The sequence below is a fragment of the Myotis daubentonii genome, chromosome 3 (genome assembly GCF_963259705.1).
Source record: "Myotis daubentonii chromosome 3, mMyoDau2.1, whole genome shotgun sequence".
Lineage (NCBI taxonomy): Eukaryota > Metazoa > Chordata > Mammalia > Chiroptera > Vespertilionidae > Myotis > Myotis daubentonii.
This window is the reverse complement of record NC_081842.1, coordinates 372621-398985: the sequence shown is the minus strand read 5'-3', so window position 1 is coordinate 398985 and position 26365 is coordinate 372621. Positions and strand designations below refer to the sequence as shown.

Here is a 26365-nt window from a genome sequence, read left to right as displayed (position 1 = left end):
AACAATATGTAATTATAGATGCGTTTTCCGGTGGTCTTAGGCGAACCCTGTGAAAGGGTCGTTCAACCCCCAAAGGGATCGCAACCCACAGGTTGTGAACTGCTGACTTTGGGCCACCGGCTCCTCAGCCGGGAAACCTCGTCACCGAGAAACCCTGGCGGGGCCGCAGGGGTCACAGCCCGCGAAGTCCCCCCACCCCGGCTGGTGGAGGGGCAGGTGTTCCCTGTCGCACGGAGCCACTTCCTGTTTACGCCCGTGTGAGGGGCACGGACGTCATTTGTTAAAAGTGGGGGGTGTCGGCTGCAGAGGATGATTGCACCCCAATGCATTCCTGGTGCGCTTGGGAGAGTGAGCGTCCCGGCCCCATGTCCCCCACACACAGCCATGCGTCCCCCACACACAGCCATGCGTCCCCCACATGCTTCCCACATCTCCCCCACACGCGGCCACGCAGTGCATCCGCCCGGGCAGGGGAACCACACGCGTGCCGTCAGCAGTGTGACCTGGACGGGCCTCTGGCTACCTTTCGGGGATGATGGGAGTTGCTGGAATGAACACGTGTCCTCTGGCCTCTGCAGGTCTGATCCGCCTGCAGGAGCTCATCAAGGCCCCCTCCAGACACAACCTCCGGATCCGGATCCGGCAGCTGCCGCCCGGGACCCAGGACGCCAAGGCCCTGCTCAAGGAGATGAAGGGGGCCCGCGAGTTCCACGTGGTCTTCGACTGCTCCCTGGAGACGGCCGCCCAGGTCCTGCAGCAGGTGAGGGGCGGGGGGGAGGGGGGGGGACATGCGTTGCTCTCTCCCAGGAACACGTCGGCCTCCCCAGCGCAGCCCCAGCACCGGCCGCCCCGAGGCTGGAAGTGGCCCTTTCGGACCCGTTAGGAGGCCAGGGCCCCGGGACCGCGGGCGTCTCCGCCAAAGCCCCTGCCGCTGCCGCTGGTCCTGTGTGCACGCGGGACGGACGCGGGCGGGTGGTGTGCAGAGGGGAGCGAAGCGGGGCCCTGCAAGGCCCTTAAGCATCTCTCTCTCTCTCTCTCTCTCTCTCTCTCTCTCTCTCTTTAAATCCTCCGCCCCCCCCCCCCCCCCGGTCCATGGGTGAGCATGTCTTCCCGGGGGCTCCTGGGTTTCTGGGGAAATGCAGCCCCGCCGCTCAGACGAATCCGTATCAATAGCTTTTCTCTCGCCGCGGAGACGTCCCCTCGGGCCTGGAGGCTTGGCTTTCTCTCCAGCACGTTCCCTCCCCCGTCGCCCTCACCCTCTCTGACCACTTTGTAATGATCCTCAGAGAACAGGTCCTCGCGTGCACTTTGGGGAAGACGTCTGACATTCACTAGAAGTGGGGGGCGGGGGGGGGGGCCGCGTTATTCTTAGTCACGCTGAGCGCCCAGCGAAGCAATTATTTCTATTCAGAGGGAACAGTGCTGTGTGATGAGAAGCTGCAAAGTTATTTCCCAAAAATTCGTTAGAAATTCAAATGTCAAGACTGGATTCAGCTGCAGAGACTCAGGGCTTGGTCGGGACCAAGTGCCTCGTCAGCCTCTGCACTTTGAGGGTGGAACCCCCGCCCCCCAGCCTGCCCTGGGGACCCGTCGGGCTCCTGGCTTTCCCCCCCCCCCCCCACTGCCCCGCGCTGGCTCCTACGAGCGCCATCCCACCCCCTCCCCAGGCCTGGCTGGTGGAGAGCTTAGGCCAGGACAAGCACAGGAAACCGACCTGCAGGATGGCCGGCAGCACCCACCCCCCTCAGTCACACAAGGAGCCTGGATGTGATGGTATCACCCTTATTTTCCAAATGAAATGTGAAGCTCAGAGTCAGTAATAATTTCGTCCGCCATGGGCATGGGCGGACCTGCTCTTTTTATGTTTAATATGTATTTCTTTTATTGGTTTCAGAGAGGAAGGGGGAGGGAAAGAGAGAGAATCATGGATCAGCTGCCTCCTGCACACTCCCTACTGGGGATCGAGCCTGCGACCGCGCATGTGGTCTTGACCGGAATCGAACCCGGGACCCTTCAGTCCGCAGGCCGACGCTCTATCCACTGAGCAACACCGGCCAGGGAGGATGGAGCCTGCTCTTAATGCCAAAACCCGTGGCCGGCATGATCTGCCCAGGCCTCTCTCCCTTGGTGCCAGCCCCGGCCTCCGCCAGCAACACTCAGCTTGCCCCGGGTGCCCGTCTTCTCCCCGCTTCCCGCCTCTCCACTTGCAGTTCCAACGCCTGGAACATTCTTTCCGATGGGTGTGTCTCGCTCACATCGGTGTTTCTCTCTGCCTTTCCCTCTCTCCCACTCTCTCTCAAAATCCATGGAAAAATAGCCTCAATGAGGATTAAAAAAATAAAAAATAGAAAGCAAGTCCGAGAGAGGATGCATCTTTAACGCCTGGCTTCCCGCTGTGGGAGGCGAGCGCACCGCCGATTAGTCACGCAGCCGTGTGCGTGGATCCTTTCCTCCCATAAGTTGTGTCTCGCGGCTGTGGGTGGGGTGCGGAGGCAGAGGTGGGTCTCCTGTGGTTACCACCCTCACTCCTCACCCCTCGGGACGGACGCCGAGCCCGTGTTTGGAACCTGCACCACCGAGGGGCGTCGTTTCTCATCATCAGTCAGATCGGGGAGACCTTCGGAGCGGCCTTGAACGAGCACGTGCCACGTGGCCTGGCCATGCGGTGAGACGCGGCCTGGCCATGGGGAGACGCAGCCTGGTCATGGGGATGAGACGCGCCACTCACTCAACGGTGAGGAGAAAACTGTATTGGAGACATGAGCCGAGCGCAGAGAGACTTATAACTTTCCCACGGCCCCAGGCCCGCAGGCGGCTGGTCCGGATGGAGGCTCACCTCGGGCTTTAGAGTAAAGGAATCCACCCCCACCCCCATCCTGCCGCTGCTCTGAACCCCGACGCCCACTCCCAGCGATGGGGCCTGGACCGGCCTCCGCTGACCTCCACTCCTTCGACCCGGCGCTCCTCTTCACTCTCCACATCCAGTCACGTCTCGTCTCATCGGCCGAAGAAATGCCGTCAATTAACAGTCCCATGGCCCCCGAGGGTGTGGTGGGCACACGGCACAGAAATTCCTTCTTTCATTCAACACTGAGCCCCGATCGATGGAGATAACGATACAACAAGTGAAAGCAACAGCACAACCATCTCTAACCTCTGCCCTGAGGCAAAGGAGACCTGGGCAGTGAGTGTCGCTGGGCGGCTCTCCAGGGCCCACCAGGTGGCTGGGGACCACGGAGCGGATTTCTGGAGCGAATGTCTGACGCCGTGAGGAGGAGTGACTAGAGGATAGTTTTCCATTGATTTTTTTTTTGAGAGAGAGAGAGTGGAAGGGACGGGGAGAGGCAGAGAGAGAAAGGATGTGAGAGAGGCACGTCGATGGGTTGCCTCCGTTAGTGTGAGCCATGGAGGGGAATACACATCCATACAAGCAGTATTGGCAGCCACGCTATCCACACAGTGTGTGTGGTGTGATGTGCCGTGTGCCATTAAAACGATCTCAATAGGCCCGGGCGTGTGGCTCAGTGGATAGAGCATTGGCCTGCGGACAGAAGGTTCCTGGGTTCGATTCTGGTCAAGGGCATGCACCTTGGTTGCAGGCTCCTCCCTGGTCCAGGCCCTGGTCGGGGCTCGTGCAGGAGGCAACCAATCGATGTTTCTCTCACATCCATGGATCTCTCTGAATCGAGCCAGGGCTGCTTGCTGAGAGCACTGCCTTGAACGTGTGCAGGGCCTGGGTCAGCGCCCCCATCTGGCCGCAGACAAGCGCAGCATCAACCTTCAGAGGGGCCGTGTCTCTGAGGGGAGCGTCAGTTCTGCAAAGAACTCTTAGGAAACTTCATTTCCCGATTATGCTTTTACTGGGAGAGCTGACATCTATCCTGATAGGACGTTTCCTTAATCCCTTAGCGACTTGTAGCTGAAATAACAACCTACAGAGGGAAAACCCTGTGCGACTGCAGCGCTCCCCCCGTAAGTGCTCTGCTCTCGGACGACAGGCCATTAAAGGACCATCTCTTAGCCCAGCCGGCGTGGCTCAGGGGTTGAGCATCGACTCCCGGTCAGGGCACAGGCCCGGGCTGCGGGCTCGATCCCAGTGTGGAGCGTGCAGGAGGCAGCCGGTCCATGGTTCTCTCTCATCACTGATGTTCCTATCTCTCTCTCCCTCTCCCTTCCTCTCTGAAATCAATAAAAATATATATTTTTTTAAAAAAGCAGGAGACCTATTAGCTGCTTATTCATGCATCTTCGTAGCTCTTTCTTGACGTTGAATAAGGGGCATATCGAATGGATATTGGCCTCCAGGTATGACAATAAAATGCTCATAAAAATAATAAGTTGAATGGTTGCTTTTTAAAAAAAGCATCTCACGTCTTATTCACCTGTGACACCCTCTGGCTTTTGTTCGCGGTGCGTGTGTGGATTCCTGCTTCGTGTCATTGCTAGGAATCGGCCTGTCTAGATTTGCCGTTTCTTCCTGTTCGGTCCTGGCAGGTCGTGCGCTGCTGGACGCGTATCCGTACCCCCAGGCTGCCCCTCGGCCGGGAGGCAGCATGGACAGCATTCTCCAACGACCCTGCGTATTTCTCTGGTGTCGGCTGTAGCCTCCTTCACTTATGACTTCAGTGGCTTGGGCGCTTTCTTTCCTGGAGCGTTTGCCTGAAGGTTTGTCAGTTTTGTATCTTTTCAAAGAGCGAGCCCCCAGTTTCAGTGCCGTTTCCACTGGTGCGTTTTCATCTCTGTGGCGTTTACAGCCGCTCCGGTCTTTATTAGTCCTCCCTGCTGTTGGTTCTTCTCTTCCCAGATCCTTTAGGTGGAAAGGTGGGTTGTTTGAGCTTTTTATTGTTTCTCAAACCTGTGGAGCTATGAGCCGCCTCTTAGAGCTGACTTAGTTGTGTCCCGTAAGTTTGGGGAAGTTGTGTTTCTCATTATTTGTCTCGAGGTCATTCTTTCTGTCCTGTTTGAGTTCCCGTTGGACCTGCTGGTTGCTTCCTCGCCTGGTGTTGGCTCCACGTGTGTGCGCGCGTCTTTCCCGTCTTCTTCCCACTGTTGATTTCTAGTTTCACGCCACTGTGGTCGCAAAGGGTGCTTGATGGATTTCAATCTTCTTGAATGTATTGAGGCTTGTGCGCCTGAAATAGAACTTTATCCGGTTTCTGAATGAACTTTTCTATAAATGTCTAATAGGACATTTAAAGCCGTTATCTTATTACTAATTTTCTGTTTGGATGATTTATCCATTGACGTGAGTGGGCAGAACAACCCCTACGATTATGGGATGACCGTCAATGTCTGCATTTGCGTCTATTAATAATTACTTCTTATACTGAGGTGCCCGTATACTGGGGGCATAGATATTTATGATGGTATGGCCTTTTCTGGGGCTGACCCCTTTATTGGTATGTAATGCCTTTTTTTTGCATTCTTTGTTTTAAAGTCTATTTTGTCGGCTATGAGGGCTGCTAAGCCAGCTTTCTTTTCATTTCTATCTGCGTGCAACACCTTTGTCCATCCCTTCGCTTTCCGTCTGCGTGTGTCCTTAGACGTGAAGTGAGGCTCTTACAAGAAGCACATAGACCAGTCTTGTTCCTTAGTCCATTCATCCACCCCTTGTCTTTTTACTGGAGCATTTAATTCATTTATATCTAAAGTGACTACCGATAAGCATGTGCTTGTTGCCATTTTGTTCATTGTCTTTGTAGTTTTTCTGTTCCTTTCCTCTACTGATTGCCTTTGCGGTTTGCTGGTTTTCCTCAGCGTTTTGCTGGGTTCCTTTCTCTTCATTTTCTGTGTCTTTCGTAGGTTTTGGTTTGTGGCTTCCATAGGGTAATGTGTACCACTCCGTGTCGACAGCAGCCTGTGTGAGGTCGATAGGCATGTACGTCCAACTACATTCTACAAGGACCACGCTTTTACTCCCCTCCCGCCTTCATGTTTGGGGGGTCATATCTTAGATCTTTTGGTTTTGTGTGAAACTACGACAACATCGGTTTGTTGTTGTTGTTGTTAATCCTCACCCGAGGATATTTTTCCACTGATTTTTAGGGAGAGTGGGAGAGAGAGGGAAAGATAAACACATTGGTGGGTTGCCTCCTGCACGAGCCCTGACCAAGGCCCAGGCCGGGGAGGACCCTGCAACCAAGGTACATGCCCTTGACCGGAATGGAACCTGGGACCCTTTGGTCCACAGGCCGACGCTCTATCCACTGAGCTACACCGGCCAGGGCTATAATATCATTTTTTTTAAAAGGCCTAGGCCCTCCATGGGTGATTAAACACCTCCAAAATGAAGTTTAAAAAGAAACACCAGCCCTGACGTGCAGCCAGAAGCTCGGGTGCCTTTGTGCTTCGCTCTCAATTCCAGGAAGAATATTTTAAAGCTCCGTGCCCAGCTCCACGTCTTAACATAAAACTTGTCCGTTTCCCTTTCAAGAGCTGGTCTCGGCAATTGCACTGTCTAATGACTGAGTGAGAAATTGGGCTCCTGGCTGGCCCAGCAGGCTCGCTCCTGATGCTCCGCCAAGATCAGGGACCGGCTAACGAGGCCTCGCCCCGCGTGGCGCTGGGTTATTGATGGCCCTGGAGCAGCTCTACCCTTTGAGACCCCGTGAGCCAGGCTTGTTATCACCGCAGGAACGACTTCCACGCCGCGGGCTCATGATTCATGGGGAGCGTCTCCTGTCATCTGTCTGATCTTCATGGCGTTACCTTCAGCGGGTACCCCACCGTGTCCGGGGTAGCCGAGGGCGTGGGCCATGGCGGGTGTGCTATCGCCGCACCCCCTCTTCATGTGTCGCCCCCTCTCCTGCGGAACCACTCTGATCGTATCTCAGACCCCTCCCAGGACTCCCGCGACCAGGTGGCCTCTGCCCGGACCCTTCGGTGCATCTTTCACTGGAAGCCATGGCTGTCTTTGTTCTTCACACAAACATCCATGTTCCCATAGAGCAGCGGCTCTCCATGTGGCTGCAAAGGGCTGTACCAACCCCGGCTCCACCTCAGAAATCCTAGGGACTCGGGGTTCTCTGGGGTGGTATCTCGGAGCCTCTGACTGCACAGCTGCCGGGGCCAATTCTCACAGCGTCCAAAACGCATCCGAGTTTGAGGGCTGTGTGCTGATCTTCAGAAATCCCACCCCCAGGCAATTCCCCCAACAGTGCTTTCAGGGGACCTGCCCCGAGGAAGGTGATGGTTCTGGTTTCAGAGATTGAGCAACAACGTGCATCTCCAGACCATGAGCCGCTTTTGCTTCTCAGGGAACACATTTCCAAAAATCCCAAGGGAGGGCCACAGCTTAACAAGCCACCAGGTCTACCTCGGACCCTGTCCTTCTCACCGCCACTCTCTTCCCTTCCTCGCCAAACACAAAGGAGACGCACGGCACGTCTGAAGCCACAAGACGCCAATAGGTCACTGAGGTCGGGCTGGAGAGGCCGTGGGAGACTTGTGTGAGGACATCCCCTCCTTCCATCTACGCGCCAAGCCCTCTTCTTCTGTGGGAGCAGCGGGGGGTGGGGGGTCTCAGAGAGGCAGGGCCTCCAGCCCTCACCTAGGGCATCTGCGCACCCGCATGGCTAACTCAGCGTGTGGGAGCCCCACTCGGGCGAGATGACAAGCACATCAGCTACGAGGACCCGTCGGGTGTGTATCCACGCCTGGGGTCACTCAGAAACTGGGTCGCACGGAGGCCACCCTGTGCCGTTACCGACAAGTCCAAGCAGGAAGTTGATTTTCTTTAATCCTCACCCGAGGGCATTTCCCATTGATTTTTAGGGAGTGGGAGAGGGAAAGACAGAGAGAAACATCCATGTGAGAGAGACACATTGATGGGTTGCCTTTTGCACACGCCCTGACCTGGGCCCTGGCAGGGGAGGAGCCTGCAACCGAGGAATGTGCCCTTGACCGGAATCGAACCCGGGGCCCTTGGGTCCGCAGGCCGATGCTCTATCCACTGGGCAGCACCAGCCAGGGCTGCACAAACTGTTTTTAAATGTGATCCTGAGTCCAATGACTTCGTTCCGAGTCAAACACGGTGCCGTGACCAGGCCTCGGATGGAGTCAGTGGCTCGGGTGTTGGCTCCGCCTCAGCCATGGGTCCCTCCGGTTCCTCGTCTGCTGGACTCTCAGGGCTCCTTCCCGTCCCGTTTCCCAGCTGTCGGAGCCGCCTTCGCAGTCTTGATGCCTCGTGACCGCCTGTCTCTGATCCCTCCCCTGCTTCCCTTTGCAGATCCTGTTCATGGGCATGATGACCGAGCACTACCACTACCTCTTCACCACCCTGGTAAGCACGCCCCAGACACGCGTCTGTGACTGCAGACACACATCCATGGCCGCAAACACGCATCCATGACCGCAGACACGCATCCGTGACCGCAAACCTGCGTCCATGGCCGCAGACACGCGTCCGTGGCCGCAGACACGCGTCCCTGACCACAGACACGCATCCGTGACCACAGACATACATCCGTGACAGGAGCACCCCGTGTCTCAGAGGCAGCCCCTCGGTCCGAGGCAGCCCTTGCCATGGGGCTGGGACAGACTCTTCTAGAATCCTCTAAATCCAGGAACACGGAGGAGCAGGCTTCTCTCTTTCTTTAAACCAGCTCCATACACGTGCATCCAGGAAGGGGTTAACGTGAAACTTCCATCACGTGGAAGCTGCCGACGTGCAAACCGTTCATAAGAAGCCTCGACCCCGTGTTCCGTGTGTGTCCTGGTTCTGTGATCTGACCTGGTCCCCCCCACCCTGTCCAGGCGAGCTGGGTCAGGAGGGGTCGCTGTCGGTGTCTGCGGACCATTCAGAAGGGCAGCTTGGGAGATGTTGGCACATGGAACACTTTGCACCTAAGAAAGAGCATGACCCTCAGACTGAGAAATGTTTTTAAAAGTTGTAACACCCTAGATGTTGAGAGATGACCAGATTAAGGGAGAATGGTTTGGGATGTTTAACTCCTCAAAATGGTGTGATAGCTCTCATTCATTCAGTTTCAAAAGTCAGCCACACAGGCCCCCACCCCTCTCCACACACACACGCACACACACCACTTACACACACACGCACACCACATACACACACACATACACACACACCACTTACACACACGTGCGCGCACACACCACTTACACACACGCACGCACACACGCACGCACACACACACCACTTACACATGCACACCACTTACACACACACACCACTTACACACACACATACACACATACGCACACATGCACGCACACGCACACACACACACCACTTACACGCACACACACACACACCACTTACACGAGGAGAAAGCACAGCCCCAGCCTCCGCTCTAATCCGTGAGGATGTGCTGACTGCCATCTCCTCGGACGCTGGGCGGTCGGTAAGGGTGCCATCTGCCCAGGACGCCTGGCAAGTGGGCTGGCGGGCGGGGGAAATAAGGGATTCGGAACCAGGACCAGGCAGCGTCACACACAGGTCCTGGCTCGGGTGTGACTGAGGCCAGAGGGTGCAGAGGGCAGCGGGGGAGCTGTCACGTGACCGCCCTGGGCTTGGGCCGAGGTTCTGAGTCCACGGTTCTGGTCCCGTGGGCGTCCCTCCCCGGTGGCATCGCGGCCACTTGCTCGGTCGGGAGCGTCAGGGACCTGAGAGCCGTGTGGCTGCTCACACACAGCCCCCACCGCCAGGGGCCCCTGGGTTTCCCCCGGCGGCCGGCCACCTGCCCGGGGCGTCCCAGCGTCCCCAGCGGGACCCGCCCGAAGCTCCGGTCCTGCCGAGACGTGAGGAGGAGGAGCGAGGGGACCTCAGGAGGCTGGTCTTCCGGGGGGACCCCTGGGAACGGACAGGTGTCCCCACGTCTCGGTTCTCGTCCTCACTCCACGGACGTTGAGGACCAGGCCTTGGATCCCCGCCCTCTCCCGGCGTGGAAGCTCGGCCGCAGGCCGGCCTGGCCGCGCCCCGTGCGGGGGCTCCTCTTAGCTCCCCGCGTCCCTGGGCTGCTGCACCACGAGGGACCCGTGGGCGTCGGGAAGTTCCCGCCCCTCCTCCGGCCGCAGTGGCTCCGGCCGTTTCCTGAGTGTGAAAAGGAATCGCTCCTTCCTGGGATCCGGCCTTTAAACTTGCTGATTTCAGGCCCCCCCCCCCCCAATTAGGCTGCGCGCCGCCCAGCTTTGCTCTCGCGCTCTCGCCGTCCTTCCCCGTGAGTGTTAGCAAAGCTTAGAGGGCGCCCTGCGGCGCAGGGGAGGGAAGGGGCAGCATCAGGGCAGCGTCAGGGCAGCGTCAGGGCAACGTGAGGGCAGCGTGAGGTCAACGTGAGGGCAGCGTGAGGGCAACGCGAGGGCAGCGTGAGGGCAACGCGAGGGCAGCGTCAGGGCAGCGTCAGGGCAGCTTCAGGGCAACGCGAGGGCAGCGTCAGGGCAGCGCCAGGGCAGAGTGAGGGCAGCGTCAGGGCAGCGTCAGGGCAGCGCGAGGGCAGCGTCAGGGCAGAGAGAGGGCAGCGCGAGGGCAGCGTCAGGGCAGCGAGGGCAGCGCGAGGGCAGCGTCAGGGCAGCGCGAGGGCAGAGGGAGGGCAGCGTCAGGGCAGCGTCAGGGCAGCGCGAGGGCAGCGTCAGGGCAGAGAGAGGGCAGCGCGAGGGCAGCGAGGGCAGCGCGAGGGCAGCGTCAGGGCAGCGTCAGGGCAGCGCGCCTCCTGGCCCTGAGCTGGCGCAGCGCTGAGCTCTCGGAGTCCTGCCCTCTGCTCCAGGCTCTCGGGGAAGGGCAGCGGGTGAGAGGCGAGGCCGTCAGACCTCACTCCTGCGACGCCTGCCCGCGGCCCCTTCACCTCGGACAGCGGGTGCCTTCCTCACCCAGGGACGTCACAGCAGGCCTTTTCTTAAATAGACTTTTTTTATTGATTCCAGAGGGAGGGAGAGGGGAGGGAGATGGAAACGTCCACGACGAGAGAGAATCACTGTCAGCCGCCTCCTGCGCGCCCCCCGCTGGGGATCGAGCCCGCAGCCGGGCCTGTGCCCGGACCTGACCGGGAATCGAACCCGGGACCCCTCAGTCCGGAGCCACGCCGGCTGGAGCGTTGTGAGGGCGTTTCCTGGAGGCTGTTTCCTGTCCAGTGATACTTTGGAAGGTTGGTTTGGACTTAAACGGGTTATAGATTCTTAATCACACCGTTCACGGTCTGGCCTTTTTAGAGAAAAGGTGAGGTTCCCACATGTGTCTGTTTTAAATGTGAAGCCACTCATGCACGTCTGGTTTGGCTCGGCCTCGTCTGTGATGGAAACCGGGGCGGGGGGGGGGGGGGAAGGGGGGAAGGGGGGGCTCTTTTCCTGAGGCCTTGCTGGGGGGGCGGGTTCTCCTGTGAAGACAAGCCCCCCCCCCCGCACACACACACACCCACACACGCACACGCACACACACCACACACACACACACTCACCCCCCCCGCACGCGCGCACACACACACACACACACACACACACACACGCACTCACACACACACACAGGCAGGTGCTCCAGCAGGTGCGGGGAGCTTCTGTTCTCCCTGAAGAGGGGGGACCTTTTGTTCCTCCTCCGAGCTGGTGCTGTGAGCACCGTCCTGCCCGCGCTGTGGGGCGCTGTGGGGCGCGGGGGACGGTGTCCTCTCCGCCGAGGGAGCTTCCTGTCCAATGCTGGGCAGTTCCCAATCTCCTCCTTTGAAGATGTGGGAGGTGAGATGGTCTTTCCTGGGGGACCACGTGCCTCAGGCCCCAGCTGCCTTACAAAATAAAGGCGTTGCCGGCCGGGGCGGCTCATGGTCGAGCGTCGACCTGTGAACCAGGAGGTCAGGGTTCGATCCCCGCTCAGGGCACAGGCCCGGGTTGTGGGCTCGATCCCCAGGGGGGGCGTGCAGGAGGCAGCCGGTCCGTGACTCTCTCTCATCACTGATGCTTCTATCTCTCTCCCTCTCCTTTCCTCTCTGAAATCAATAAAAAAAAATTTAATCTTTTTACTAAAATAAAACAAAGGTATTGATCCAAATGGACACAGAGACCCTGCCCGTTCCCGGTGAGGATCCTGGAAACGAGCCCCGGCCTCTCAGGGTCTCCCAGGCCCCGCCAGGCGCCCGCGGGCTATGGGCAGCAGCTCCCTCGGTTTCTCTGCCCTCGGGCTGCGGACAACGGACGTGGACGGGACAGAGCTGCTTCCTGCCGGGGAGGCGCCGGCAAATGCAAACACCGGGGGATATGCAAAGGGGCCAAGGGCGCCGTGTCGCTGGAGCCTGGCGGTCGCGATGCGTCACTGAACACCCCCCTTGTCCTCCGCCCGCAGGACATGTCTGCCCTGGACCTGGGGCCCTACAGGCACAGCGGCGTCCACATGACCGGCTTCCGGCTGCTCCAGGCCGACAGCCCCCGCGTGTCGTCCGTCGTGGAGCAGTGGGCCCTGGAGAGGCTGCAGGCCCCGCCCGCGCCCGGCCTGCTGGGCGGCGTGATGACGGTAGGGAGCCTGCGGTCGGCCCGGGGCGGGTCTGAGTTCCCGAGGGCTCGGCTGAGGGGCCCGGCGCCTTCGGCCTCCGGAGAAGGTGGGACGGCCGGTGCCCTGGCTCGTAGGAGGGAGGAGAGGAGCCCGGTGTGTCAAACACAGCTGCCGGGCCCTGGCTGGTGTGGCTCAGTGGGTAGAGCGTGGGCCTTCGGCCGGAAGGGTCCCGGGTTCGATTCTGGCCAAGGGCACATGCCTGGGTTGCGGGCTCCTCCCGGCCCGGGTCCTGGTCAGGGCGTGTGCAGGAGGCAACCAATCGACGTGTCTCTCTCACACCGATGCTTCTCTGTCTCTTACTCTCTTTCTCCCTAAAAATCAATGGAAAAATGCCCTCGGGTGAGGATTAATAAATAAACAAATAAATGACTGCTGTTTGGGGGTTTCTGACTGTACTTGTCTCGGATAAAAAACAGCTAAAAGCATCGCCACCACCGACCACTGGCAGCCAACGGGGACCAAGCGGACACCAGGGGCGGAGAGTTCGCGCTGGAGTGCGACCTGGAGGAGCGGGCAGGGCGGGTGGGCAGGAGCCGCCTGGGAAGGTCCAGCAGGACCAGGGCCTCCTGGCTTCTGCCCACTTCCCCATCCCGGGAGAGGACGCCCAGCGGGCAGAGCGGGTTCACAGGCGGTGGCTGTGCACACGCCCCCCCGCCCCCCACATGGCCCCCCTCCCCCCATCACTCCAAGCCCCGTAGGGTAGGGCACCCCCGAGCAGCAGGCGCCCACCCGCCCCCCCCCCCCACGCCTCTGCTGAGCAGGGAGATGGAGCGGCCTGTCCGAGCTGCGCTGACACCATCTGTCTTTCGTTGTCACCAACGAGGCCTCTAATGGGACTCCCCGCGAGACAGGAAACAGCAGGACGTTTTCTGTGAAACGGCCTTCGGTGCAGGAGCAGTTCCATCTCCGGGAGAAGATGCGAGCGGGGCCCAGGCAGGTAATAGCGTTTCAAATTGCGAGTGTCCCACTCTGTTCCCGGCGCCGGGACTCACACATTTGCCTCCAGGACGCAATTTACCGACAACGAAGACGTCGGCGCAGAGAAATTAACTTGGGATGTTTTTTCTTTTTCTACTTTTTTTTGATGAGGAACCCATTAAAGGAGACATAAAGGGGCGGTGGTTCTGGGTGGCCCCTGGCTGCTCCTCGACCAGCTTCCCCACGAGAGGGGCCTGAGGGAGACTCGCGCCCTTCGCTCCGGGCGCCTGGGTGGCCTGAGGCTGCGGAGGACGGAGCCGGGGGCGGGGGGGGGGCGGAGTGTCGGGGAGACGGGGCTCTGCAGGGGGTGGTGTGGGAGAGGGTGCGGGGGGGGGGGGGGGGCGACGTGCTGCTTTTCTCTTCTCTCCGGTTGCTAATTCCAGTGAGTTCAAATATGTTTTAAGACCCTCTGTCCACGCCCCCCCACCCCCCCGACCCCCCCAAAACCCCTATCACAAGGCGAGAGCTCCCATCATTGTCACCTGCACTCGGGGGCACCACTGAGAGCAAAGGCAGGTGTAGTTTACGCCAAACTCGAGTCCTCGTCACGGGCGTGGCTGACTGACCCACGGGAGGGGCGTGTGGTCGTTGTGCTGAGCTACAGACAGCGTGTCTACATCGATGAGGAAACCACAGGCGAGAGGCTGAGCCACGCAGGCCCCACGGGAAGCAGGTGGGGTGTGAGGCCCTTGGGGACCCCTGCAGTGACCTGGGCAGGCGCTGTCCTGCGGGGGGTGCATGGCAGAGCCAGTGCCCAGCCCAGTGGGTGGCAGAGCTGGTGCCCAGCCCAGTGGGTGGCAGAGCCGGTGCCCAGCCCAGTGGGTGGCAGAGCCGGTGGTGCCCAGCCCAGTGGGTGGCAGAGCCCGTGCCCAGCCCAGTGGGTGGAGGGGCCCATTCTGCCTGGAGCTGGTGACTACCGTCTCACCTAAGAGAGAAAGAATAAAAATTTTTTAACAAAATTCAACATCCTTTTATGAAAAAAACTCTCAACAAAGTGGGTACAGAGGGAACACATGTCAACACAATGAGGCCACATGTGACAAGCCCAGAGCTATTATCACACTCAGTGGTGACAACTGAAATCTTTTCCTCTAAGATCAAGACAAGACCAGGATGCCCCCTGTTGCCGTTATTATTCGACATAGGACTGGAAGTCCTGACCTCAGCCGTCAGACAACGAAAAGAAGTACAAGCATCCAGGTTGGAAAGGAAAAAGCAAAACTGTCCTTATTTGCGGGTAACATGACGCTATATCTATTAAACCCCAAAGACTCCTCCAAAAAGCTACTAGAACTAATACATTCAGTAAAATTACGGGATATAAAATTAATGTTCAGAAATATGTTGCCTTGCTGTACACTAACAGCAAATTGCCAGAAAGAGAAATGAAGAAATTCCATTTACAAGTGCATCAGAAAGAATAAAATACCTAAAGTAAATTTAACCAAGAAGGTGAAAGACCTGTACTCTGAAAACTATCGGACATTGGTGAAAGAAGTTAAAGAAAGACATAAATAAATGGAAGGGTATACCATACTCATGGATTGAAAGAATGCGTAGCATTAAAATGTTATGAATCTGAACATTTTATCTGAACTGTTCAAAGCAATCTATGATTCGATGCAATCCCTATGAAAATACCAGTGGCATTTTTTCACAGAACTAGAAAGAAATAATGACAAATTTTATAAAAGACCCTGAACAGCAAGAGCAGCCTTGAAAAAGAACAAAATTGGAGGCCTCATGCTCCCTGATTTCAAACTATATTACAAATGAACCACCCAGTGCGGTGCCGGCATTAAAACAGATCAGTGCAACAGAATAGAGAGAGAGCCAGGACAGAAACCCTCACTTATATGGACAATTACTCTCTGATGACAGAGGCAAGAATCTACGACGGGGAAGACAGTCTCTTCAATACATGGCGTTGGGAGAGCTGGCCCACAGAAGACCGTCAATAACACGGGTCTAATACAGGCATCGCTGTACTGAGCAAACGCAGGAGTGAGTTTCTGCTAAGACTCGTGACATCAACAGAGAAATCTTCCCATCGCCCTGAAATCGTTTCATAAACGTTTAAAGAAAGAAATGGGCGTATAAGTAAGAAATAGGCCTGATTCGTGAAGACAGAGATTGTTCTAAAGTAATCGTATTATTTCAAGAATTTCCGGTAGACGGATCACGATTAATATTGAAGGAATGCCATCACTGTCATGGAATTGCCGTCCCCGGAATTTCATGCATGTCCCCTGTCCCTCAGGGTGAATTTCCCTGCAGCCCTACCGTCATTTTTGCGTGTAGCACACGCACGCACCGATGCCCATATGAGTGTATTCGATGTTTGAAAGTTGAAAACCCGTGTGTTCTGCTCCCCGTCTGCTTGCCTCTTTTCCTCTTTAACATGTTAAACTATGAAGCACTTATTAGAATCCCAGGAACTAAAGGACATCGTCGTAAGTGTCACCACATTCAAACCTGAAAGTAAGAAGCCAAGTCCCAGTGCAAACATCTTGGCGCTGGACGTAAGACCCAGAGACTTCATCAAGGAAAAAATATGAACGTTAAAAAATAGGGTTAAAACTGAGTGAAGTAAGAAAAGTGTTACTGAGTCAATGGAGTTCAAAAATAGTCAAACTCGTTATTTAAAAAGGCATTGAGGTTAGAAGAGAACGTGTCCATCATCCTTTCTCCGTGGTCCCTTCACCACGTGTGGGTGTCTCTCGGCACTTGGACTGGCTCGGCGTTGGCGTTGGCGTTGGCGTTGGCGTTGGCGTTGGCGTTGGATGGATGGGATGGGGCCGTTCTCCGCCGGGTCTTCCTCTGGTTGTGAGCCAAGTCCCGTCTGACCGATGCTGTGCGGGGTCGTGGACGCCCCACACCTCAGTGGCCCCGCCTTCCTGCCCCTCAGGTGCATCCGAACAGGACGTTGTCAGGAGCCCTGCCTCACTGGAGGCACCCGCTGGGGTCCTGGCTCCCAGAGAAGCCGTCTTCAGTGCCCCCGGCTCAGCCTGTGACGAAACACAATGGTCATGGAGATTCGGTGGAGACAGCAAGGCCTTTCGGGATAAGCAAAGCCCAGTTCTGAGTCCTGGCTCTGTTCCCAAAGCACCCGCTGCCCTTTAGCCCCTCAGACCCTCCGTGCTCGTCTGGAATCTATACGACACGCCCAGGGCTGCCCCAGGTAGACCAGCCGCCCCACAGAGCCTCTGGCACGCGATCTCCTGCAGTCGCTGCCACCTGCTGTTTGCCAGCTCATCAGTAAGAAGGAAAAAGGCACTCGAGACACGGCGGCAGAATCCACGTGTTTACAGGAGACACGGGGCTTGGCTCCACGTGGAGACCACGGTGGGCCTCGCCGGGACCTGTGGGACCCTGTCCAACAGGGGGACCCCCGGGTGTGATTCCTCCACACACGGCCCTTCTCCGACCCCTTCATCTCACTCAAAAGCGGGCAACTACTCGCTGAGACTCACCAGGGGCCGACCCCAGAGCCCTCACCACCGCTGCTGCCCGGTTCCTGGCGTGCGAGGCTGTGAGGACGTGGTGTCTGTGCTGCCTCCCCACCCCGGGTGCGGGGTGCTCCTCCCCACCTCCTGCCGCTCAGCACACTCACCCTCCCACCCCGGCTCCCTCGCCAGCACCCCCTCCCCCCCGCAAGCTCGGGTCCCGCGCGTGAAGGGAGTCGTGCGGGGGACTGAGCGTGTGCTGTGTGTCTCCCGCAGGCGGCGGCGGCGCTGATGTACGACGCTGTGCACGTGGTGGCCGTCGCCGCCCACCGGGCCGCCCAGCTGGCCGTCAGCTCCCTGCAGTGCCACCGACACCAGCCCTGGCGCCTGGGACCCAGATTCATGAACCTGATCAGAGAGGCAAGTGCCCGTTCCTCCTGCAGCTCAGCCGGGCCCAGGGTCCGTGGTGGGTGGGCCGTCCCCTGCGCCCGGCTCCCGGGGATGTCGCTGGTCAAGGGCGTCCAGAACACCAGGAGGTGTCCCGTGTGATGCCGAGAGGTCCGGGCGCTACCTGATGGAAGCATTCACCCTCCCGCGCTCCACGTGGCCTCAGCAGCCGCTGGCCCTCCGCGCTGACAGGCCCCCAAAGTGCTGCTCCGCGCCTGGTGAGTGGCCGTCCATCCCTGAAGGGACCGAGGCTGCCCCCACGCAGCCCATCACCCAGGGGTCCCCTGAGCCTGGGCTTGTGCCGGGCTGAACGAAAGGACCTTTCTGTGTCTCTCACATCGATATTTCTCTCTCCTCCCCCCTCCCTTCCCCTCCCCTCCCTTCCTCTCTCTCTGAAATCAATGGGAAAAATATCCTGGGTGAGGATTAACCAAAAAAGTAAGAAAGACACTTGTTGAACTGAACCCCGGGAGCTAGAATCTCGCAAACTCTTGACGCCTCTCGGTGACCTAAAAGCAATGTAACTGGTTCCTAATTCCTCTGGACCGAGACAAATCGCCCATCAGGAGCGGGCAATTGTCTCCAAATGCCACGGTGGGAGAGGCCCCTGAGACAGGGCACACACGGCAGCGTCTGCCTCCGCTCTGCTGCGGAAGGTGATTCACTGGTTGTTTCGATGGCGTGAAGATGATGCGTTTGAATGTGCAAACGGGACATTTAAACTCCAACTTTAAAAAGCGAAGAGTAAAAGGCGAAATTCCCCGGAGGCACTTCTCTCTCCTTCGTATTCGACTGGGCTTGTACTTAGTGGGTCAGCGTTGGGTGGCTGCTGAACAGACGGGATTCGGGTGAAAAAATGCAGATTTGGAAGAAAGTGACGCCCTGCAGACAGGTCGGCTCTGACCCGACCTCCTGTCCTTGGCCCGCGGAGCGCGCTGCCCACGGCCGCAGCGGGGACCTGGGCCGGGACGCCTGATCCTCCGTTAATAACAACATTGGATCCGGCCGGGAACTCAGGGAAGCGGCCCCTCTTTGTTGTTGTTTTTTTAATATATTTTTATTGATTTTTAGAGAGAGAGGCAGGGAGAGGGAGAGGGAGATAGAAACATCAATGATGAGAGAGAATCCCGGACCTGCTGCCTCCTGCACGCCCCCCACTGGGGATCAAGTGGCAACCTGGGCCTGTGCCCTGACCGGGAATTGAACCGCGACCTCCTGGTTCATAGGTCGAGGCTCAACCCCTGAGCCGCGCCGGCCGGGTGAAGAGGCCCCTCTTGGACGAGCGCCCACGGGTGTCTCTCGTTCTGCACCCCTTGCCCAGCACCACACCTGGCCCCTCCCGCCTCCCGTCACCCCCTCAGCTCAGCGCCTTCGCACGTTCAGGACATAGAGTGGGTTTCTCAGGTCCTCCCCTCGGTTCCCCGGGCGGCTCTGGGCAGAGACAGGAGACCAGCTCCTCTGTGTCCGTGGTCTCCAGGGGTTACCCATGGCGCAGGGTCTCCCATACACTCAGGTGCCAGGACGCCGTCCCCGGGGTCGGCGGTGGGGGATGAGACGGCGAAAGGAGTGTCGGCCTTGGCCGTCCTGCCGGGTCCCCTTCGCGTCTGTGGATCCAAATAACATCCGTGTTTCTCAGGCAGCGTCTGCGTCCTGCCGGCTCCTCCTCCCTCCAGCTGTGGGCACCTGGCTCCCGTGTGCATGGGGAGCTGCTTTCTATGCCAGTCTGTGGTGTGTGTGCACATACTAGTACACGCGTGTTCTGTGGACTTAGGTGGATGTCACTCAGAGACATATGCACACACGTACGTGCACATGTGTGGGTGTATGTGTGTTTGGGCGGCTAGATATGCATTTATGTGAGTTTATGTATGTTTCACTCAGCTGTTTGCCTTTCCAATCCACCGTACTTACGTTGTGAGATCTAGCTAAGCTGACTCATGTTCGTCATTTACCCGCCTCACTCATTCTCACTGAAACCGAGCGTGTGGCCCCTTCCTCCGGTCAGCAAAGTTCGCTGGGCACCCAGCGAGGGGCAGGCACTAGTCGAAGTACCAGGGATGCAACCGCGAGCAAAGCAGAGTCCCCGCCGCCTGGAAATGACGTCCTAGTGGCAGGACCGGGTAGATAAGTGAGGAAACGTACATTCGATGATGACAAGGGCTGTCAACAAGCGACGCTCACGGGGGCGGGTGTGCGGGTCCCCGGAGAGAGTGGGCATCGCTGTACCTCATAAAGTGGTTCCTCAGCACGTCCCGTAGGAATCGTACGAGCCACATAGAGACTGGGGTCCCCAGTGGCCACATTGAAAAATAAAAGCCAGCAGGTGGAATCACTCTTAATATTGCATGTTATTTACCCCCACAGACCAAAATCATGTCACTGTAATGTGTACTTTGTTATGAAGTTATGACTTTATTGTCAGGACAGGTTTCTTAAATCCAGTTTGTATTTTAAACTTTTACACTCACTCTGGCCCAGCCATGTTTCAAGTGCTTGGTGAATCTTGGTGGCTAAGTAAATAAATATTTGAATAGCGTATCCCATCCGGCCGGCGTGGCTCAGTGGTTGAGCACTGACCTATGAACCAGGAGGTCATGGGTCAATTCCCAATCAGGGCATATGCCCAGGTTATAGGCTCGCTCCCCAGCGTGGGGCATGCAGGGGGCAGCCGATCAATGATTCTCTCTCATCATTGATGTTTCTATCTCTCCCTCTTCCTTCCTCTCTGAAATCCATAAAAATATATTTATGAATAAATAAATAAATAAAATTCCCCCATCCAACCAGGCTAACTAGAGAACAATATAAATTAAACCCATGTGGGATCCAAAGTTTTATCTTTGTGGACAAGGAACATATTGATCAGCTATGAAGACCATAATCTGATTAATGCGGCCGAAGTAACTGAGTCGTTCCTGACTGGGTGCTCTGATTTCCAGGCTGCATCGCTCACATGACCTCCACCCTTCCCCACCCGCTGGGTCTCCGGTGGGTGTTCTCGCCCACGTAGTTGACTTGCAAATTCAGAACCCAAGTCGTTACATTTGGGCAAACAGGTCACCCCATGAACCAGCACAGAAGTAGAAGGGTTTATGCACAGAGAACAGCCAGGTGCATGGTCTCAGACAAACCCCGAGGAAGTAACACGCTTACCCAGTGAGCTCGGCATAGCAACAGTTAAAGTCAGCAGATGCCAAAGAATGAAACACAGCCAGCAGATGTAGAGTTGGAAATCAAATATTGGCAAGAAAAGCTATTATATCTTTAAATTATGCCGTGATCCATGCAAGCTGTTATTGCAAGATAATGGTTATAAACAACACACACGATAGTTAAAATAATTATAGATTGAACAGCTGAGCGTGTGGTAAATGCATCACTTCAGCTCCCGGAATAGCTGACCTCCGAGGAGGCTGTGTGGCCTGGAGGTTATGTTTATCGTTTCCTCCTTTGCTTAATGTGTATTTTCTCCCCGTTGTGATGAAGACTTTAGCCTTGTTCTGAATCAGCTTCGCCGAGAACTGGCCTGAGACTGTGGTGACTGCCAGCGATCACCGTGCTGGGCCTCACTCTGGGGATGCGAGACGGTCACTGTGCAGGGTGTCCACGTACACAACAGCCACAGGACGGGCCGCCGTTAATTAGAAACACGTAAAACAGCCCCGGCCAGTGAGGCTCAGTGGTTGAGCGTCGGCCTATGAACCAGGAGGTCATGGTTCCATTCCCAGTCAGGGCACAGGCCCAGGTTGCGGGCTCAATCCCCAGTGTGGGGTGTGCAGAAGGCAGCCAATCCATGATTCTCTCTCATTGATGTCTCTATCTCTCTCTCTCCCTCCCTCCTTCTCTGAAATCAATAATAAAAATACTAGAGGCCTGGTGCACGAAATTCATGCAGGGGAATGGGGTCCCTCAGCCTGGCCCCTGCACCCTCTCCAATCTGGGACCCCGTGGGGGACGTCCAACTCGCAATCCAGGACCACTGGCTCCTAACTGCTTGCCTGCCTGCGGGCCTGATCACCGCCTAACCACTCCCCTGCCGGCCTGATGGCCCCCAGCTGCCCTCCCCTGCCGGCCTGATCGCCCCTAACCACCTCTGCCTTGGCCCCCACCACCGTGGCTTTGTTTAAAAGGAAGTCAGACGTCCAGAAGATGTCTGGTCACCCAGTTTAATTAGCATATTACCCTTTTATTAGTATAGATATTTAAAAACAAGTAAAATAGTCCTAATCGGTTTGGCTCGGTGGATAGAGCATCGGCCCGAGGACCAATTCTGGTCAAGGGCACAGACCTGGGTTACAGGCTCGATCCCCAGCCCCATCCGGGTGCGAGCAGGAGGCAGCCAAGCCGTGTGTCTCTCGCATGGACGTTTCTCTCTCTCCGTCTCTCCCCGTCCCTTCCACTTTCTCTAAACATCAATGGAAAAATATCCTTGGATGAGGATTAACAACAAAACAAAACAAAACAAAACAAAAAACAATTTATCACCACAGTGAACTGCACTGTTAACTCCTTCAGGGCACAGAGCCAAGTGTGGTCAGACTTTTAAGATCCATGAAGTTCTTGCTCTGCTTTCTTTCCTCTTCACCGTGTCCCCCAAGGAGCCTCCATCTCCTGGCCCCCCCCCCCCCCGTTGGTCATTCCCTGCTAGAGTGTCGGCAAAATGAAAACGAGCTAAGTCAGTGAACGCCTCCTCATGAGGACTCGGCAGGCGCTCGAAGGTCCTTCCTTCCGTGCGTGTTCACAGCCCGAAGGGGGTTTCTGACCCTGGAAAGCCTTCAAAATTCAAAGGAAATTCCCTTGGCCTTGGGCTGAGGAGGAAGAGCTGATCTTGGGGTGCAAACGAGCTGATCTGACGGCCCCTCCCTCCCACTACGTGGGCACCAGCGCTCGAGCTGACCGTGTGGGTATAAATGTTGTAAGTTTTCTACCCGTTCTTTCGTTGGTTCCATGGTAAATAGAACTTGAAAGTTTACATCTCAGGACAAATAGGAGGAAAGGCAATGTCTCTTAAGGAAGCCTCTTTTTTAAAATCCTTTCTAAACAGTCCACCCCCTTTGCAAGTGAATTTCCTGACCCAGCGTCTGGCAGGCGGGTGGCAGCATTATCAGGCAGTGAGAGCGTCTGGGATTAAAATCTTCGTACAGAGAGTTGAAAAGTAAACACGTTTCTGAGTCAGTAGAGGCGGTGAGTGTGGTCAGGGTCAAACGTTTAAATATCTGTACGGTCACTATCAGCTACTGCAAGGGATTTCGTTTTGAAGGAACAGCGGAGACGGTACATGTGATCGCTGTTGGCCTAATTTGGAGCCGGGATTATGTTTGCTCCGTGCGATGAGTCCGTGTCTTCTTTGCGTCTGGCCATTATTAGAAATGGAAACGGCGGTTTGCACCAGGCCACACGTCCTGCCACGGATTCAGCTGCCCTCACGTGCTCACATCTAGCCACAGGGTTTGCCAGTGACACACTTTGAAAATAAAGGCAGTAAAGGAAGTTCCCTCTGGGGAAGGTGAGCTGAGCTTTAGGCAGGCGTTCTAAATCCATGTTTAGCCTGACAGGGTTCGTGTTTCAGACATGAGGGGGCAACACGCTGACTCTTGCATAGGCCCAGCTTACCAACTAAATTATGCAAGGGCTTTTTATTCCTCCTGTTGGCATTATTTAGGTGTGAGTGTTTAACTTATCTTTATTGCTGAAATTATTACAGGTGCCTCCCTTCTCCCCCCATCGACCCTCCTCCCCACTTTCGCCCCCGCCCCCGGCCCTCACCCCACAATTGTCTGTGTCCATGGGTTCAGCACATACGCATACGAGGTCTTTTGTTAATTCGCCCCCCTCCCTCTGAGATTCGTCCGTCTATGGCGGGTTTCAATGTCTCTGGGTCTATTTTGTTCGTCCGTTGATCTTGTTCACTGGATTCCACGTCTGGTGAGCTCGTGTGATGCTTGTCTTTCTCTGACTGGCTCGTTTTGCTCAGCATAACGCTCTCCAGGTCCCTCCTCGCTGCCTCAAAGGGCATGTCTGGCTCGCTCTTGGGAGTGCGGTGTTTGTGCTCAGTGAGGTGGGTGCTGAGGCAGCAAGGCCCGTGCAGGCACCTGCTGGGGAGTCGGGCAAATTTCCGAACCAGATGGAGGGAGGGGCGGACAGCGATGCTCGGAGATGTTCACTCAGCATCTTCTCGTCTGGAAGGAGATGCGGCAGCCGGTGAGGTGGACGGGTGCCCCCGGGACCACGGGAGCTGCGACCTGCAGGTGGCGCTGCCCCGGGGACCGAGGGGGGCAGACGGGGCCGTCACCCAGGTGGAACCACACAGTCTCCACCCCGGAGGTCAACCGAGAAGGGCTCGTCTTTCCTCCGAATAATCGCACCCTCAGTGAGACGGCAGCAGGGACTCTACGTTTTTATGGACGATTTTACCCAGAAATCCATGTTCCTTGTCGTGCACTCAGCACGTTCATGCAGGTAGAGCAGCTGGGGAAGAGGGTGGGGAGCAGAGACGGCCGTGGAGACCACGCTCTGCCCCGGACGCTGGGGAGGCCTCGCTCGGAGGAAGCTCGCAACTGGAGGCTCCGGCGGGGCTGGAACGCACGCAGTGCTCCGTGGAGCGGACACGGGGAAACCCAAACGTACAAACACAGAACCAGAAAGAACCGGAACGAAGGCACCTTGGGTGGGGCTGGGCCGGGCCAGGGTCGATTCCCAGAGGCCACGGAGGGCCTTGGAGGTCGGTGTGACCCCAGAACCATGGCCATGGGGGCGAACCTGTTTCTTTGGGGCACGCAGAGGCCCTGAGAGGCTCGGAGACCCCTTTCCTACGGCAGGGCCTCCCCGGGCTCTGGGCTGAGATGTTTCCCTGGGAACCCACCTGCCAGACAGCAGCCACCACGGCCACGAACGGCCACGCCGCCTCGTCTCATCCTTTAATATCAAGTTGTGATGTTTCCTAACACGTGGAATCGTCACTGAACAGTGGTTTCCTGCCGGGAGCCGGTCCATCCTTGCTGTTTCAAGGGACCTGGCATATATGGCATACTGTTCTTAATATGTTTGCTCACCTTCTTGGCACTATGTGTTTTAACCAAGGTCACCTCTCCGAGAAAGGTTGTTTTCCCCAGGTAGGGATTTTCCCCTGAAGTTAGGGAGGGAATAAAACCCCTCAACTAAGTGCCAGGCGGGTAATTAATCACTTTAACTACGAACAATCATGCTTAAGCTACATAATCTTTACTCCCTGGAATGGAGATAAGCAACGCCCTAACCTTTGGAATAGAGATTGACAGGATTAGAATCAACTAGTATAAATACAGATGTAACAAGACAGAAACAGACAGAACTTAGAACACAGAACTTAGGACACAGAACTAAGAAGAGAGAACCTACAGACAGAACCTACACAGAACCTACAGACAGAAGAACTTTGCTGGAGAGAACATGGCAAAAGATCCTGGACTGAACCTGACTACAGAAATTGGCAAGAGAACCTGACTAGAAACTGGCTACAGAACCTGGCTGGAGACCCTGACAAGCGAACCCGGCTATGATGATCACCTGAACGCTGCCTCTGTGTCATTCCTTCTTCACCAACTCCGTCCACACCTTTGGGGAACCCTGGACCTGCTGGGGTTGGACCCCAGCAGTTCCCCACGCGCCTGTTCTAGCCCTAACGGGAGTGAATGTGGGGGTTGCCATTAGCCTCCTATTGATCACATTTTAACGGAAAAAGAGCACAGTTTCCAGCACATCCGTGAAGACACTATTGTTCCTAAGAGGCCGTGTCTGCTTAACAGCACACTCTCCTCCCCAAAGCAGAGACTGTCCTTCCGGCGCCGGCAGCTGGGAACGCCGAGTCGGGAAACTGGACGGAGCCGTCGCGCTTTCGCCTGCTTCCGCCCATTTGGGGAGAATAAGTGCATCCACGGTCGTGCTAGCTCGTTGGGCTGAACGCGACTCTCACAAGAGCCCGGAGCCACGTGCTAGTAGCTGCCTCCTTCCTTGACACTCGGATCTAGACTTTCTGTTGGGACAGTGAACGCCATCTTGAAAAAGAGCATACAAGTTAAGACGTGAACGAAAATGTTTGCTTTTCTCCTTTTGTCTCTTGGTTTCCATCTCTTGGCCGTCAGACTTGTGTGATGGGAGAGAAGAAGCCGTGCCCAGCGGCCGCCGAGGCTCAGGGGCTGAGCATCGACCTACAAACCAGGAGGTCACCATTCGATTCCCGGCCAGGGCACAGGCCCGGGTTGTGGGCTCGGTCTCCAGTGGGGAGCGTGCAGGAGGCGGCTGATCCATAATTCTCTCTCATCACTGATGTTTCTCTCTCTCTCTCCCTCTCCCTTCCTCTCTGAAATCAACATGTATATATATAGAGAGAGAGAGAGAAAGAGGGGGGGGGAGGGGTGACACGCGGTGACTGGAGCCCTAAGTGAAGGGATGGAACAACACGCAGACCCGCAGCGACGCCATGGACCCTCCGAGGCAGCGGAAGTGGCTCCTGCCTGGCCGGAGGCCCTGCCATGAGCGGCGCCGTGAGAGTAAACGCTCCGAGTCTGCACTTTCCCGGCCGTCAGCTCCGGACAACGCACCCAGTGGCTCTCAGCGCGGCCCCAGCAAGACACGGCGCCTTCGGGCAAAGCTTCCAGAAAACCCTGCAGAACTAGTGAAGGGAGCCCCTCCTTCTAACAGACCTGAGCGTGAGGAGGAGCATGAAGGGGGCGCCCGAAACGGACTTGGTCCGACACCAAGGATACGAGACCCCCACAGGCCGTGTCGGACGGTGCCCACTCCCAGGCGATGCCGTGAGCCCAGTGCCCGCTCCCAGGCGATGCCCTGAGCCCAGTGCCCGCTCCCAGGTGATGCCGTGAGCCCAGTGCCCATTCCCAGGAGATGCCGTGAGCCCAGTGCCCACTCCCAGGAGATGCCGTGAGCCGAGGCAGGTCAACCATCGCCCCTGAGAATGGGAGGTGGCCCTGTCCAGTTGCCGCTGAAACAGCGCCCCAACCTCAAGCGT

The 26365-nt window shown here is 56.8% G+C and overlaps 2 protein-coding genes across 2 annotated transcripts in view; both read left to right on the top strand.

The window, feature by feature from the left end:
• Positions 1-26365, top strand: part of LOC132229156 (keratin-associated protein 27-1) — a 350231-nt gene that overhangs the window by 142442 nt on the left and 181424 nt on the right. The window lies entirely within an intron of this gene.
• Positions 1-26365, top strand: part of GRIK1 (glutamate ionotropic receptor kainate type subunit 1) — a 106071-nt gene that overhangs the window by 40231 nt on the left and 39475 nt on the right. Inside the window, exons 4-7 of the mRNA XM_059685904.1 lie at positions 579-760; positions 8228-8281; positions 12284-12451; positions 17191-17334. Of these exons, the coding sequence (XP_059541887.1) occupies positions 579-760; positions 8228-8281; positions 12284-12451; positions 17191-17334 (548 nt within the window). The remainder of the gene's footprint in view (positions 1-578; positions 761-8227; positions 8282-12283; positions 12452-17190; positions 17335-26365) is intronic.